Source organism: Saccostrea cucullata, unplaced genomic scaffold (assembly GCF_032062105.1).
Source record: "Saccostrea cucullata isolate Sc308-1 unplaced genomic scaffold, CSIRO_AGI_Scuc_v1 ctg7752, whole genome shotgun sequence".
NCBI lineage: Eukaryota > Metazoa > Mollusca > Bivalvia > Ostreida > Ostreidae > Saccostrea > Saccostrea cuccullata.
The window spans coordinates 12,012-30,081 of NW_026927230.1; the positions used below are offsets into that span (position 1 = coordinate 12,012).

At 34.6% G+C, this 18,070-nt stretch overlaps 2 protein-coding genes across 3 annotated transcripts; one reads left to right on the forward strand and one right to left on the reverse strand.

The window, feature by feature from the left end:
- Positions 1-489: 489 nt before the first annotated feature.
- Positions 490-3,477, forward strand: LOC134273786 (sterile alpha motif domain-containing protein 15-like). Of its 2 annotated transcripts, none has more exons than XM_062755998.1 (4): positions 490-617; positions 881-979; positions 1,727-1,814; positions 2,977-3,477. In XM_062755998.1, exons 1-4 carry the CDS (start codon positions 498-500, stop codon positions 3,111-3,113), a joined length of 444 nt encoding a protein of 147 aa, XP_062611982.1. In that variant the 5' UTR covers positions 490-497; the 3' UTR covers positions 3,114-3,477. The 2 variants fall into 2 exon arrangements, with proteins under 2 accessions (XP_062611982.1, XP_062611983.1); XM_062755999.1 differs by having other exon boundaries at positions 583-664.
- Positions 3,478-3,614: 137 nt separating this feature from the next.
- LOC134273785 (translation initiation factor eIF-2B subunit gamma-like) lies at positions 3,615-16,050 on the reverse strand. Its single transcript, XM_062755997.1, has 11 exons — positions 15,968-16,050; positions 15,506-15,656; positions 10,987-11,152; positions 9,991-10,096; positions 9,799-9,888; positions 9,568-9,692; positions 9,290-9,480; positions 9,081-9,168; positions 8,691-8,835; positions 4,685-4,788; positions 3,615-3,715 (listed from the first exon to the last, which is right to left on the reverse strand). The coding sequence occupies exons 1-11, from the start codon at positions 16,048-16,050 to the stop codon at positions 3,672-3,674; spliced, it is 1,293 nt and encodes a 430-aa protein (XP_062611981.1). The 3' UTR covers positions 3,615-3,671.
- Between the last annotated feature and the right edge of the window lie 2,020 nt (positions 16,051-18,070).

An 18,070-nucleotide genomic window follows, 5' to 3' on the forward strand; every position in this document is an offset into this window, starting at 1 on the left:
AAACATTGATTAAATTATCCACGAAAGTGAGTTGAAAAACAGTATACCCATAAAATAATTATTTTAAAAATGAAGAAAAAATACCTTTCTTGATCGGCGGTTTGATATATTAAAGCTTCAGTCTTTTTTCCAATCATATTTTCATGCAAGGGTTAAATAGAGAGGAATGATATTGCATGTTCTCATAAGTGACTTTGCAAATTACATACCAAAGTTTATATTTTAGAAGAACAAACTTTTGTCGCACAAAAATGTATCAAAATTGTTGGTAAGGAATGGCCGTAAAGTACAGTGTAGTTTATTTCTTACATGTTTTAAAAAGAGATAACAAACGTAAATAGACTTGAACATTATCAAATCCCACAAATCTTATCAGCACAGCGCCTGTGTTTCTCAGTTGCATGAACAAGTCATCGGGATCGGGATGTAAAAACGGAAGCAAGTGCTCCAAGAACGATAACTACCATTATTCCTTAGAAACGTAAACAGTAATCCTAATGTCGACGATGGAGAGTGCGATAGAAGATTTAAAGGACGACAATGTTCCGCCCTGTTTATACTGGTCTGTGGAGAAAGTGGCAGAGTGGATCGAGAAAATAGGATTCCCTAATTACACAGTATGGCTAAAAATGATTTAGTAAAGCTTTACACCGATAAAGTTAACGTAAGGAAAAGTAGGATTGTCAAATATTAGTTATTGTGATCGTTTTGGTTGGGTTATACTCATATAAGCAAGACTTGTCACTAAAGTTACATACGGTGGAATCTATCTTTTTTTTTACCCAAATTTTGCTTTTATTTTTAAAGTATGTCAATGTGATACAGGAGTGCTGTTATATATGTTTTTCAGATTAATTTTAATCTGGTCATTGCTTTCTAGTCTTGCATCACCACAAATCTTATTGATGGGAGGAAACTAATAACCCTAGAGGCCTCACAACTACCCAATATTGGAATCACAGACTTTCAACATATTAAGGTAAATAACACATCCTTATGCTACTCAAGGATTAAGATTTAAGAGTTTATTTTCTATATCACTTAATATGCACTTCATTTCAGGCAGGTTTATTTTGTCAGTTGTGTTTTCTTTGTTAGTCTAAATATACACTCATTAAAATGAAAAAAATGCTGAAATTAGCATTTATTCGAGGGTGTACCTCACTTCATACTTGATTTTATTCAAAACATCTATATTTTTAAAATCTTACTGGAGTCAGCTTAGACCACGCTTCATAAATAATTGACTCTCTTTCTTAATCAGCTGATTTGCACTTTCCACATAAATCATGAAGTAAACACGGAAGTGTGGAGGCATTGCAAAATTGCAAAGAAAATCTAGAGAGAAAAAATTTGGCATGGTCTCCAATCTCTCTAAACTTTCCATTCAATTCTGGAATACAATGTACTTCTAAACTTTACATAGATAGAGAAATCCTCACTTCCATTGCTATCAGTGTGAGTGGTTTATGTTGAGGACACTTTGTTTACTGCATAGACAATAGACCTTCTTTGATCAGAAAACCCTCACTGGAGCTTTTCGCTCAGGTGCATCAAGAAATAAATATTCACAAACTTTCAATGGCACATTACTGTTTTGAATCTTTTCCAAACTCAGGTGCCAACCAATATAAATCCTTATGTTTTCTGGCACTTAGACAGTAACATACTTTTAATGAAATAGGTGTGTATAGTTTCATTACTTCCAGTGGTGCTTATTTTTCAGACCATTACTAAAGCTGTCCGAGAACTTCTATTTATAGAAGATCCAGACTGGAAAAGAAGCATATCCCTTCCTCCCCGTGAAGACCTAGGTATGTTAGGCCATAGACTTCTGTATCTAAACTATGCACAATTTAATTCTCTTTTAATGATCAAAATATACAGTAAAATTTGTCTAATCCGGACTCTGAGTACTCCGGATTTTTGTCCATTCCGTCTATAAATTTTAGTCCCATGCACTTCTTTAACAAATTCATTAGAAAAAATTCTGTGTAGTCCGGATACTGTCTATTCTGTATTCCGAACGGCCACACTGGTCCCAACTGCTCATAATTAACGGTAATCATTCCCTCTAATCCGGCCACACCCGAGTTACTTCAAAGCAATTAACACCTTTCGTGGTGATAATCTGTGTTTACATTAGCATGATTAGTGCCATGAGACGAACTCGGTGAAATGCGGCGGTGACACAGCCCAATTGAAAAAAAAACATCATATGATTGAATTACAATTTTTAAAAAATACAACTTTGTTTTAACTCCTTTAACACATTATAACATAAACACAAAAAATTATGAACGCGATTTACAAATCAAAATATAAATCGGGATCGAAAATCGAACGCATTTCAAAATGGCGCCATAACACTATGGGGGAAGACGTAATTTTTTACATAGAATTAAAAGATCAATCCAATAATTAGCAAATCGTTAATAATTGTGCATCACTGTTTTTACACTGAATGAGCTCTTTGACAAGCGAAACCCTGTCCGCTTGATATAGTAGGCCTATATTATGCGTGCCTGATTATTTTGATTTGAGTAACATTTCACCCGACTTTCAAACTTCGTGAACAAACAAGAAAATATAGTAAGTCATTAGAGACTATTTTATAATTTCTAGACTCCAAAATATTGATTGATTTCATCATTTAATTAAAGTTTATATTATGTATATGATGTACTTTTAAATAAACAACGAAATTTTCAAAATTGATATTTTTCTGCATTTTTCCTGCACTCCGGATTCTGTCTAAACCGGCCAAATTTTATGGAACCGGCTGTAGCCGGTTTGGACAAATTATACTGTATTTCACAGTTTCAGTGAAGTTAAAAACTTGATTTTAGTTTAAAGAATTTTGCAGATATCCTCTAAACCTCATTTCCTTTGATCATCAGTAGCTTACTTCTATAGAAGTACAAAATCTTTTCTATTCTTAGGAGGATTATTTTTTTAAAAATTGTAATATTTCAGGAATGTATCTTGAGAGAAAAAGTCATAATGGAAAAAACCTTGATGGGCTGACATACAAGTCATTTTTACTGAATTTAAAAGACTCAAAATGGCAACCACCACTGGCCAATCACTGTTTAATTCTCCCTCGCTCATAACACTTCATGTGAAGATTCCACGACAAGAACGGAATGTATCTGAGGTGTACTCAGCTCTGTAGTTCTACTGATGTGATCAAAAATATCTACTGCTGATAAACATGTATATACAAGTATTAAGGTGCTTCTAAAACAGCATTCTTAGAGTGTGTCCAAAAATTTCTACACATTTGAAACTGCATGTATTTGCACTTGTTTACAAGAAATAATATGCAAAAAAAAAAACATTACAGCATGAAAATATTTGTCTTCACTTTTTTGGTGGATCTTACTCTTTTACAACATTTATCTTGTCGTATCCGAAAGTTAGGTAACTATATTTCTTAATGTGATAATAAGATTAAACTTAAATCTGCCTATCATTTAATTAGGTGATATAAGCTAAGCTTACTTTGGAGCCAATATCAAAGGACATTTTTAGTTTTATACATCCAATTCTTGGTACATTGTACACGTAAATGCTTGCTTCAATTGAATTATAAAACAAAAGAAACAACAGTATAAAATGTGTATTATTTTACTATTCTACACCACATCAGCATCAAAAGTTGTGCCTTCTTAAATGTCCACTGTGTCAACAATCACCTCATTGTTGTATTTACCTGAAACAAAATATGCCAATAAAATGTTATCATTTTAGTGCTTTTATTTATTTGTACATGTAATACTGTAGAAGTACTTTTTTCCGCGTGGTATAAATTTACGCTATGTACGCGGTCACAAATTTTCCGCGGAAAATTCTTAATATAAATGTATGGCATATAGTGACAGTCTAGGAAATCCACGTAATTTTCTACACGCGGATTAAATAGAAATGAAGATTGCACGGAATTATGACCCCGTGGAAAAAAGTACGTCTACAGTAATTGAATTTCATACTCCCTGCTTCTTTTTAGTGCCAAATACTAAATTTCTTGTTAGTCAACTTTATTGTATAATAAGAATACGATGTAAACAACAACAGTATGAACTCCTTTTTGTTGGAGTGAGTACACTCGGTAAGACCTACCCATGGTGTTGAGTTTTGTTTGAGTGAGTACACTTGGTAAGACCTACCCATGGTGTTGAGTTTTGTTTGAGTGAGTACACTTGGTATGACCTACCCATGGTGTTGAGTTTTGTTTGAGTGAGTACACTCGGTATGACCTACCCATGGTGTTGAGTTTTGTCTGAGTGAGTACACTCGGTATGACCTACCCATGGTGTTGAGTTTTGTTTGAGTGAGGACACTTGGTATGACCTACCCATGGTGTTGTGGTCTGTCTGAGTGAGTACACTCGGTATGACCTACCCATGGTGTTGAGTTTTGTCTGAGTGAGTACACTCAGTATGACCTACCCATGGTGTTGAGTTTTGTTTGAGTGAGTACACTTGGTATGACCTACCCATGGTGTTGAGTTTTGTTTGAGTGAGTACACTCGGTATGACCTACCCATTGTGTTGTGGTTTGTTTGAGTGAGTAAACTCGGTAAGACCTACCCATGTTGTTGAGTTTTGTTTGAGTGAGTACACTAGTATGACCTACCCATGGTATTGAGTTTTGTTTGAGTGAGTACACTAGTATGACCTACCCATGGTATTGAGTTGTTGGCCCGGCCCCACCAGACAGTTGCTGATCTCACATTTATCTCGGATGACACTCCTCCTGCTTATGATGCTTCCCTGTATATTGCAGCTGAAAAATAAATAAACGTTTAACACTTTGTGCTCCTATGATTCTCTATTTTGTGTATGATGCCAAGTTGTCATAAATTAGTAATACAGTGTACATGTATCAATTCCAACTTTTAAGTTCCCATCTCTTTAATACATGTACATGTACCGTAATTGTATAATGTATACAACTAGGGGTATTAAAATGATTGTAATATACAGGGGGATTACAAGAATTACTGCAAGTTAGAACATTTTCCCTGCAGTAAAGGGAATGGTACTTGGGAAAATAATCTGCTCCATAAACTTTAACTTGGGGAGCCAAGGGTATGACATTTGCTCCTCCAACTTCATTGAGATGAAATAAAAATTACCCTCTCCAGCAGACCTGGGGTCAATTACTTTGAAATGTAATGCATTAAATTACAATTACTTTGGAATTTTTATCATTACAATAACAATTATCATTACTCTCATTCAGAAAAGTAATTAATTAAATTGATGACCGTCAAGCAGAAACCAACCTTAAGTCAACATTTTGACATTTTGAGTTGTTAAGTGATCCTGATAGACAATTTTCTCCTCTTTCAAATGATATATATAACACGTTGCTGTTCAAAGACTAGAAATTAGTGAAAATTTTCAAATAAAAATTACAAATTCTTCGTCATGACGCTGTGTTTCAGGTAATAACGTTAATTTACAATCATTTTTGTCAGTTTATTTTCTTTTTGGGGGAGGAGGTTTATTGTGCCTTAAATGCTCTTTATCTGTTTATATGGTCTATTCTCGAAAAATCTCGACTGAAAACTCAAATTCATCTAATACTAGAGACTTTTATGCCCCCCCCCCCCTCCACACACACACAAAATACACAGTTCAGATCAGATTGATGGTTTGCATGCTCTTTTGTTTCAGAAGTTTTTTTTTTCATCAGTTTGTGATTGAACAATTTGAACAATTTCATGAAATGGTAAGTCGAGTCGACATATGAATGAAAGTAACTCTTGCTAATTGATAATAAATGTACACGTTGTCGGAATTTAAATTTATAAGACCACAGAAAAAAATTCCTGTTTCTCATTTATACGGATTTGAATAAATTCGGAATACGGAAATTATGTCTGCTAATAAGGGGCATTCTGATAACAAACGGTCCTATCATTTTCCACAGAGAGAGATTGATTGTATATTGTTTTATGTCCCTCTCGAGAATTTTTCACTCAGATGGAGACGCCACCGCTTTCCGGTGAAGAAAAAAAATTGTCCTTAATACTCGGCACTCAGGGACATTGAGCGGGTAGGGATCTTTTTCGTGCCAGCACCTACTGCGACACGGAATCTCAGTTTATACGGTCTCATCCGAAGGACCAGTCTCCACGTCGATCCCACAGTGGGATTCGAATCTGCGACAAGAGAGAGAGAGAGAGAATTTATTATTTCACACATAGATTAAATCAAGGCGTTCGTCGAAAATACTTTCTGCCCTTGAGGTTTTTTTTTTTTTTAAATGAATTTATTTTTTTTTGGAGCACTTTGAGGAAGAGATTCGATTGCTTCTTTCTATTAATCTCGCAAAAATGGCCTGAAGAGCTTTATCAAAGTAATTGTCCTCTCTGACCCTGCATTAAAGATGCATGTAATACACATTGCTGCAATATAATTTATACCTAGAGAAACTTTAAATTTGGCACTGAACTTCCAGTAATGGAAGGACCCCCTTTTCTTATGTTCTGAAAATGTACATTTGTCGCGCCTCGTGGTGGAAAGCAAGTTCACAATTCAATTATCTTCTCTCTGTCTCTATATATTTTACTTATTAAAGGAATTCTAACATCCGCCACAATGTACAGGACTTGCATAGGAAGTAAAATTTTTGTCTGATAGCAAGTCTCCATGATGAGTAAATGTCTGTTTAGGAAAAGAATTATTTGAAAATAATTGACAATGTGTTTTTCCTGCTTGATTGTAGACGACAATTTTGCTAAAATTATGAAAATTAAAACCTTAACTACATGCGTATTTGTTTCAGCTATGCAGATAAAAATGCATTACCAGGAGTGAATTTGTAATTTGCAGTGTGGTTAGGGTCAATATTTTTTTATGAAAAATAATTATCAGGATTTCCGCACAGGATAAAATTTTTTAAACTTAAAATTTAGAGGGATGGGTAATGCTGCTAAAGTAATGAATTACATTACACATTACATTTTATAAGAGGAAAACACAAAACGTATGATCACACAATTTATATCTATTAGTTAACTTTCAAAATTTTTGCTCGATTAATATGCTTTCCCTCAGATCTATAAATCAGAGTGGTATTTGGATTTTGGATTCATGTAACATGTTCATGTGGTTTACCAATCCAATCTGCAGTTGACAAAGAAAGTGGATCGGAACACTTTCAATGTTGTAGTTTTATTTTGTTCAATATCTGATGTTAGTTTCTGTTATGTTTTTGTTTTTTTAAATATGTGATTTATTAAACATTTCCTACTATATGTTTATGTATTTAACTAATATTTAATTAACAGATAATGCTATAAATGTTAAAAAAGTATTAAAATACTTAACGAATTAATTAGCACTTCTAACTAGCTGAACAGGTATAATCAATGAAGCTTTATTAAATCAAACACAACCAAAGGTGATAATTACAAGTACCTAAATATAGTATTTGAATTTTGAGGCCTTACGCTACCAAAAATGAATGATGGTAAATATATCAGTCTATATTTATGTTTGGCTTTATTTCTCTTTGTGTCTACAATAAATCATACTGATCTTGTATCATGTTTACCAAGTCCATTTTACCAGAATGAAAAGGGAAAATAATAAGTAGAAAAATATAGTTTGTATCGTAATTTAACTGGAAGTCTCACTATACATGTATTAATGTCTTTTTTTGTATCTTTCTTTAAAACCTGATGATTTCTTTTAATATTTTTCTCTGGTTCTCTTTGATTGATTTTACAATTGCCTTGTGAAGAAGTTTTCTATTAAAACAATAATTTAACATGTCTATCAGTTACCATTTAATAATTAAAAAAAAATTGTAGGATACAGGATTTTAATTTTAAGATTCTAACATTATTAATAAAAAAAAAAATCTCAGTGATATTTATTTGTTTGAGATTAAAAAATAAGAGACTAATATACAAAATGTAATTGAAATGTAATTGAAAAGAAATTGGTCATTACTGACATTTTTTTAAAGTAATGCATTACATTACAATTACTTGTAATTGAAAGATGGACCCATTACACATTACATCCCATTACTTTGAAAAAAATGTAATGATTACAATGCATTACCATTACACATTACCATTACCCCAGGTCTGCTCTGCAGACAATCTTTGTCAGAGTCACACTGTTTTATAGGTAAACAATACAACTAGTAAGAGCTTTTATTATTATAATCAGTTTCTCCAACTGATTCAATATTCTTACTTTTAACAGAAGAAGTACCATCCTGCTAACTTGTATTCAAAACAGGCTTATTTTATGAAAAAAAAAATTGTCTAGTTATTATTCTTTGCTTCAAGACTGTAATAATGGTATGATGCTTCAAGCAATACTAATTTTCATAAATTCCATAATGAATTTATGAGCAAACACCCTTCAGAATTAAGAATGTGTTCAAAAATTTTATTTTAAAAAATTCATAATGAGTTTTTCTCTAATTATTTTTCAGTCCCTGAAGAAAAATATCAAATATCCTCTGGCAGAAATTGTTCTCATTTAATGAAAAGTGTATGTCATTGACCATTTATCAATACTTCATTGCCAATACAGACAAGCGTAGCAAACCTTTTTTCATCACCCATCTCGCAAATATATACATGTACTGATTACAAAAAAATCTATGATCATTGGTATAATTAGCATGCTTTTGTTAGTATTCTTCAATCAACTCACCCCTCCTCAATGACAACATTATCCAGTATTGTGGAATTAGCGATTCGGACACGGTCCCCGATCTTACAATGTCGCCCAATCACAGAACGTTTTATAGAAACCTTCTCTCCAATTTGTGTACCCTCAGCAACCAAGCAGTCCGATCCTACCTGTAAAACAAGTAAACAGAGTACTCAAAGGAAGTCTGTACCAGAATATAATAATATATAATAAGTATATATATAATAAGTAATTTTATGTGGGTTTCTGATTATTCATTAGCTCTGAAATAAGCTTATCATCTTGAAGGCAAAAAGATAAAATTTGGCTTAAACAGTTAATGACATTTGCCTTTCTTTTCCCACTGTCCTGTTAGGGTAAAGTGCTGTATCTGAATACCTAAATTTTGACCTACTTGAGATTTTTCTGCCATGTTCACAGAGGCATGTAGATGTGGGACCTCTTTCTCAATCCCAGTGTGTGTGAAGATCTTTTGAATCTGAAGAAAACATGACAAGTTAGGTAACAAGATAAGTAATGCTACAGAGTCAGATCCAGTGGATTAGGTAACAAGATAAGTAATGCTACCGAGTCAGATCCAGTGGATAATTATGACACACCTGACGATTAGCTTCACTGTATGATGATATGGTATTCACTCGCAAACATAACCCTCCATCTTGAATGTAACCATAACAACGGATTTTGTCTCCATGGTAACAGTCTGCCATGTCTCCATGGTGATCATTCCAAGATGACATATCTCTAATATCAGCGGCATACTCCTCCTCAGAAGAAAACTTCAATATGTCTGCCAAAATCAATTTTAATAAATGCTTTTTTTTGACATTACAAATTAATTTTTTTCTAAATTACTATTGATAATAATGATGCTTACTCATTTTCTGGGTGTCTGAAATGACAGACTGGTTGGCCTGAGGTAATTTGTCCTTGACCTTTGCCTTAGTGAACTGTTTTCTGACTAGGTGGGGAATTAATTCTGTCCTTATGTAGGCTAATGACCTAAAGGCAAAAAGAAAATATGATCTCTTCATATTCAAATTGGTCTCCTCTGATACTGTAGGTCTAAGCATCTAATAAAAACAGAGATATATCCATTACAGCTTACTCATTTTCTGCTAGGTAATCAACGACCCATTTCTTCATTAAATAGAGGTGACAGTCTGTTAGTCCAGACTTAATACACATGTAAGGATGTCTGTCAAGAAAAAAAATATTCTAAATATTAATACCCTGCACAAATATCAGTACCTTTACATTTTACTTAACTTTTATACAAAATAGGACCTAGCTTGCTTACTTCTTTAAAACAGACTTTTTGACACTAATGGTTTCATCAACATCTGCCTCTGACTGTGTGAATAGTATCCTTTCACCCTTTTCATCAAATCCAAAAAAGTCCTTTTCTAGGAAAAAAAACACCACACACACAAAAGTTGATAAAAATCAATAATTTAAATGATATTACGATGTTACGACTTTTCTAAAAAAGTTTCGTTTAAAGTATATTTGGCTCGCTTGGGTATCCATTTTTGATGCCATTCTTCATAAAATCTCGTTAGAGATCGCGTGATTTGACTCGGAAGCATACAAACGCTTTTTTTGTACCGATGTGTACATAGATTTCAAGCACGTATTAGACAACGACAAGTGATTACCAGTGATTACATTGGTTACGATAAATTTCGTCAATATTATTGCCATGAAAAAGGAGATACAGCATTTTAGAATTGTATGAAAACGTTTGACATCTTCTGTTAAAGCACATGAGCTCATAATTTTATCAATAAAGTCAATAGAAATCATTCGATTGACCAAGCCATGAGGAACATCTCTACCTTTCGTTTTCGATCATCACGGGAAAGCCAATTCATTTAATGAAAGATAGGAACTAGTTTTATACCTAGATTAAATCATGTCATCATTTGTTTTGTTCGACAACTGAATGAACATTCAGAATAATTGCAATTTGCTTCTAGGCTATATCAGCAAAAGCGCTAGATCATTCTTCAAAAGGCTAAGTTAAGCAGCCAATCAAAGCAAAATGATGAGAATGAAAAATATTTGAATTAATATAATTTATGTCAAACTTAGGTGTTTCTGTCTACTTTGCAGTTGATATTTAAGATTAATCATTGTAGTTTTCATTTAAGGCCATACATATATATTACATGAAATATATCTTCATAAATCCAAGCGTAAAATAACGTGCGCACAATGCTCCCGCTTTTAAGGTCTGAATCTCCCTATTTTTCATCACAATAGGTTAACATGTATGTCCCAAAACTTCTCTCACCCAGCTGTTTCTTAGATTTGGCTCCTGGGGCCACTGCCTCGTAGTACTGAGATGGGAGCGGGGATAGAAGCATGGTCAGTGATGCATCATGGGTACGGTGGAGATTGGCAATGTTGTGGAGAGAGATGTCGGTAATTAGGTCACAGCTGATAATTAAGAGGTCTGTCTAAAAATAGCAACAGTTGACTTAAGTTAAAAATAGAATCAGTAAACTGAGCAAAACCTCTTAGTAGAACTCTGAATTTTTTTTAAAGGTACATTCAAATTCAGGATTTCAGGAAAAAATTGCTATTAAAAGCATAACTCTTACTATATGCAATCAATATTTATACTGTAGAAATGGAAATATTGTGTGGGTACACCACATCAGTAATTCCAAGAACAGTAACAAAATAACTAATCCTTTCTGTATGAAAATACTTTGTTATACTGGAATCACAAATTACACCCATTAATCAAATTATTTGCTTTAAATATTTGTGTTAACACTGCACACATACATACTTGCAGTGTTACTTTCACACCAGTTCGACAGTCTATCCATTCAATAACATTGTAATTTTATTTACAAAATAATAACTAGATGCTGTCATGAGACAGTAATACCCGCACTAAGGTGTTTGCCTCTAAATACACAATCCTACGGGCGGCTTACCAAGGAAAAAGTCAAAATAATTCTATATAATTCAGGCACGTAGCATCGTTTTTGAAAGTGGGGGGGGGGGGCAACCTGAGAAAATTTTTTTTACTAACCTAAAAAAAATTAACAAGGAAAAAAAATGAAATGGGGGGGGGGGTGGGGGTGGGGGGGTGGTGGCCACTTTTTTTTCAAGGCAAAATTACTTTCACTTCCAATTTTTCCCATATTTCCTTGCAATGTATATACTGTGGTTAAAAGTGGGGGGAGGGGGCAACCATCTTTTTAATGGACATTTTCTTATAGTACAGGTAATGTTGGGAAAAAAAGGGGGGCAGCCCCCCCCTCCCCCCCCCCCCCCCCCCCCCCCCCCGTTGGGTATGAAATTCAATTCAATTCAATTTCTTTATTGATTCACCAAACATGTTGGCATACAACCATGTTACATATAAAAGACAAGTAATAAAATACATACATGCAAGTGAAGTCAACTATGCAGAGTATCCCTGTGACCTATAACTCAGAACCTCTTATATTTATTTTACATGCTTAATTCATTATATACCAGTTTGAATTCTATTAATAATGTAAATTAGATTTTGATAAATGTTTTGCTCATATTAGGACCTTTTTAAATTTACTAATCCCCCCCCCCCCCCCTCTCAACACCACAATCACACAGTACATACTTTTGGGAATAGGCTAGATGGAACAGTTTTGTTAAAACAGTGTTTGTTATGAATTAATTTAAAATTTGTTCTTGACATGTAAATTCTACATCACATCACGTTGCGTCACCCATTATCATATTTTTAGATTAAACTCCATTCGGTACACCTCGGCCGATTCCCACTTCATCTGATAAGGTGACGGAATCGACGGCACGGAGGTTTTCTGAATGGAATATCATTATAACATGCTGCAGAATGGTGTGCTTTGGATTAATTCATTTTGTGTTATAATTGGATTTATATTTCATGAAGTTTACAGGACCTATGGAGGTCGGTAAGTACAAGTTTAAGTATAGTGGGGGTAAAATAAACCCAAACGATTAGGTTAAAGTTCAAAAAGGGTCAAAGATCATCGCATGCCACACTAGACGAATTTCATATTGTGAAGTTATCTCCCCTTGTCGATGTGACATTCAGTTACTGCCAATACTGGTGCGGATCCAGAATTTTTTTTCTGGATTAGGGAGGGGGGTTCACATCTCAGTCAAAATATTCATGCCTAGAATTTCCTGACAAGCAGGAGAAAAAAATCATACACTGAAAACAAATAAACAAAAAAAACCCCAATGTTTTCTTAGTTAGGGGGAGGATGTCCAAAATCATTTTTTTTATTTGCTTCAGTTTATAGTCTTGTTTAAATAACAAAGGAAATTCCGGGGGGGGGGGGGGGGGGGGGGTTCCAATCTCCCTACCCACTCCCTATCACTGAAATAACAATCTATTTTGTGATTCCAATTAAATAGTATATTTTTTTCCATTTGACTAATTATGTACATATTTTGTTTCTTGTGTTTATATTATGTCTGTATATTTGTCTGCAGAAATTATAACCTTGCCCATAAGTTTTAAGTGGGATGGGCTATACAGTTGGCTTCCACATTTTATAGGTTTATTTCTTGTGACAATTAAGACCTTTTATTTGGGTACCATTAATTTTTACCTCTGATCACTTGACCTAGAATACACATTTACAAGAAAAATACCCAACTTTAAACTTGGCCTAAATTTTGATCAGTAGGTGCTAGGGCTTTCATGCTTAACATGTGTATTCATTGTGAACTGTCAACAGGTATAAATATGTTTGACCTTGACCGTAGAGTTTGAACCACTTAAAAAATTAACCTTGGCAATTAACTTTTGAAGAGGAAGTACTAGGGATTACTTATTTCACATGTGCATTCCTTGTGACAAGACTTTTTTCTGATACCAACAATTGAACCTTTTGACCTTGACCTTTGAGTTTGACATATATTTGAGAAACTTCAACCTTCGCCATAGGCTACCAGACAGGGACATCAGTGTTTCACAAACACATCTTGTCTTCATTATTATTTGGTGGTGTCTCCATATGACGGAAAAATTCCAATGAGATATGTATTCACAACAAACAAACAAATTACTAAAGAAAATATAAAACATGAATATGTTGGTCATGCATATCTCTGCATGAAAAAAAACCCAGCTTTTCAAGTACTGCAACCATATTGTAACCCTTTCAAAACACTCATTTGAGCTTTTCTGGTTTCCTTGTCATATATCGTCTGTTGTGACATGTTGTCCATCTGTTTGTCTGAAAACTTTTTACATTTTTAACTTTTCTAGAACCACTGTCCAATTTTACCCATGCAATTCATATAGAAATATGTACATTTGTATGTCAGACTGTTCTTCTGTCTGAATAAAATTAACCTTGGTTATCACGGTCATATCTACTGAATGAGAAGAGACAAGGCATTCATATTAAACTTATGTACTAGTATTTACCTGTGAGAATGGCATGGTTTTTTTTTTTTTTTTACATATGACCTAGAAGTTTGACCTACTTGCAAAAAAATTAAATTGTTATAAATTTATCATTTTGAAAGAGAAAAGTTAGGGCATTCATATTATAATGCATGTATATTATTACCTGTGATAAGATCTTTCCAAATGAATCATGACTTTTACTCTGTGACCTTGACCTTGAAGCTAACCTACTTTTCAAAAATGTTGCATTTGCTTATAACTTTTGATTGAGATGAGATATGACTCTCACATTTGACATTTGTACATTAATCACTCATAAAAATTCAAGATGTTTCCCAGCTTGCAATGTTTTTTTACTCTTTAACGTTAATGTTTTACATAATTTTCAAGATATTTAACTCTCCTAAAAGATGATTAGGCTTCTGAGTAACATTAAGGAGGACTTCAGGAAAGACAGGACTTTTTGCACAAAAAATGTAATTTTCCACCCCCATTTGACCTCCCAGGGCAATATCAAAATTCCAAAACCTTGCTGCACATCTACATGACACTACCAACCATCTCCCTAAAGATGATTAGGCTACTGTGTAAAATGTAAGAGAATTAGGAAGGCAAGGAGCTTGCATAAAACCGTCATTTTTTTACCCCTATTTAACCCCCCGGGGCAAAATCAAAATTCCGAAACCTTATTGCACATCTACATCTAAACCACCAACCATCTCCCAAAAGATGATTAGCCTACTGTGTAAAATGTAAGAGGAGTTAGGGGAAGACGGGGCTTTTTGCATAAAAAACATCATTTTTCGACCCCCATTTGACCCCCGGGCAATATCAAAATTCCCCAAACCTTACTGCACATCTACATGACACCACCAACCATCTCCCAAAAGATGATTAGCCTACTGTGTAAAATGTAAGAGGAGTTTAGGGAAGACGGGGGTTTTTTCATAAAAAACGTCATTTTTCCAACCCCCCTTTTACCCCCCCGGGGGAAAATAAAATTTTCCCAAACCTTACTGCACATCTACATGACACCACCCCCCCATCGCCCAAAAGAATGATTTGCCTACTGTGTAAAATGTAAGAGGAGTTAGGGGGAAAACGAGGCTTTTTTCATAAAAAAAGTCATTTTTCGACCCCCATTTGACCCCCCCAAAGGGAAAATCAAAATTCCGAAACCTTACTGCACATCTACATGACACCACCAACCATCTCCCAAAAGATGATTATATTTAAAAATTTAAGGGGGAAATTTTGGGGAAAAAAAAGTTGGCAAAAGGACGGACGGACGGACGGACGGACATGAGGGGAACAACAATATTCCCAAAATTTTTTTTGCGGGTATAATTATGCCATTATATAAAATTATAAATATCTTGATATGTAAGCAGTTTATACCTTTTACTTTGTGTCTGATGTCTCTGAAACTCCGGTTCCGACGTTGACCCGGGCACCGGGGACATAGTTTTCCCGGTGGGGTTTCACTAGCAGCACTCAGTTTTAAAATCCTTTTTTGTATCTCTGGCTGGTCGTCAGGTCCACCACAATAATTTTCCCTGTATCAAATTTCATGATTAAAAAGGAAACGATGATATAGGACAAAAAAAGGCACTAATTTATTTAAAAACAAACTTTATAGAATCCTTTTTGGAAAAAAAAATAAAAAGCCAAAATTATATTTAAAAGCAAAAATTTGCTCAACTTAATTAAAGACATACAAGGAAATAATTTTATGCTTTAATAAAATTAAAAAACCTTTAAGTAAAATTTTAAATTTTGCTATATCAAATGTTAAGCAGTGCTTCTCATCACGTCATCAACCCTTTAAATCCAGCCCTCTCCAGTATGTTTATTGGGGGGACCAAACCATTGGTCGATTTCCAACCAGCAAGGCGGCTTTGGACATTTAGACGTGAGGTCTGACTTTTTACTGCCCCGGGCCCGGACCATGATAATGGCTGAAACTCCATCACTAAAACTAAAGTAAAATAAATTTATCAGCCAAGAAATTGGGGAGGGTTGGATTAAATTATACAAAGACTTTGATAGACCTTCAAGTTCATACAGACATATGTTCCAAACTTGCTATGCAATAAAATAATTACCTTATTCACAATCTGTCATTCAAGCGTTAAAGAGATTCTAGAGTGGGTGTTAAATAAAAACTGTTTAAAGAATAAAAACCAAGAAATTTTCCCCAAAATTTTGATTTTTTCCCACTTTCACGTTTTTTTTTATTCTGTTTTTTGATGAAATTTGGGCGTGTTCAGTTATGGGTAGATCGTTCTTTGGGTTATTCGCAAAGATATAAGAAAACAAGATTTTTAACCAAGGTGTACTAAAAGTTTTTTAAAAAGATTAAAGGTCATTTGGGAAAGAGACCAAATCAATTTATTTTATAAAAATATCTATTCCATTTTATTTTAAAAATTTTCTAAGTTATAAAAGGGAAGGGGGGTTTAAGGGGGACTCACGCATATTATGATTCGAACATTCCCCCGAGACCTATTAAGTTTTAAAAAATCGGGAAAACTAACAAGAGAATATCAAAAACATGTAGATAAAATTTAAAATATATTTTTTCGGTTTTTGGTAAAGAACAAAAAATGTAAATGAGACAAAGAAGTACCGTGAAAAATTTATAAACTGTAGTAGTTTACTGAGATAAAGACCTTAAAAATAGACTGACAAAGCAAGAAGGAATTAAAATCAACTTGTGGTACTACATGTACATGCCGCCTTACAAAAAGTAATGTAGGCGGGGGAAAATAAATTTTGGGCTAGAGTGAGAGCCAAACTGGGGCTTGGTTTGGGGGGTTAGGGTTTAGCTTAAGGTGTGTGGTCACGGGGAATGTTAGCCCCTTTTCGGGGTACTTCCCCAGAACAAAATGTTTTTGAAACACTGATCCCTTGGCAATATGCAAAAGGTTTTTCTTTTTTAAAACCCGAAAAAATACCTGGTATGTTGTACCTTTAAAATCACTGTAAGGCCCTTTTTACAAGAAATACAAATGTGAAATATCACAAATTTTGGGAAAAATCTCTGTTGACCATATTAAACACCTAAAAAAAAAAATTTTAACAACGCTTAATCATGGCTCTCCTGTGAGACACAACTTCTAAAAAAAAATGAACGACCTGCTGATAAATTATGACAAAGGAAAAAAAACAGATATGGCAATTTTGGACTTCTTAAAGCTTTTGACACTGTTCCACATCAGGAAAAATACTCCATAAACTCAGTCGTTCGGCATAAAAGGGGAAATCACCCATCATGGCTAACTCAACCCTTCAAGAAGGACAATGGGGAACGGGGTAGAGGGCGAGAAATCAGAGGCGGGGGGCCGGGGGAGTCCGGGGGTTGGGCCGGGAAAAGGGGGGGGGGCCCGGGCCGCTGCCCTTTTTTTGCCACATTAACGACCTCCCAACTCCGTAACATCACAAGTCCGGCTGTTGGGAGATAATTTTTCCCCTTTTTTACCGACAAAACAACAACTATGGAGATCAGGAAAAAAATTCAGGGGAAAACCTTTACCCAAATTGCAAAAGTGGGCCAATGACTGGGGTATGCTTTAAAAACCCAAAAAAAAGCTACATCATGAGCATACGCCCAAAAAAACCCGCAAATTTATATACTGGACAATCACGTGCTGGAAGAGGTTGGAAAAAAAAACCCCCCTCTTTGGGCTCCAAATTTTTTAGACTGAAAGTTGGGGGCAACTCACTCAACAAGATCACTAAAAAAAACTCATTCAACATTAGGATTTCTCCGACGAAATTTATCACCTGTTTCCGGGAAATGCAGGGAAAAAGGGCCCACGTCTCCATGGTGCGATCAACACTTGAATATGGATCAATAGTCTGGGACCCCATTTTAAAAAAGGGCATAGATAAGCTCGAACGTGTCCAACGCAAAACCATTTTTTCATAAAACGAGCTACCACAACAGGGAAAAGGGGTTTATCACCAC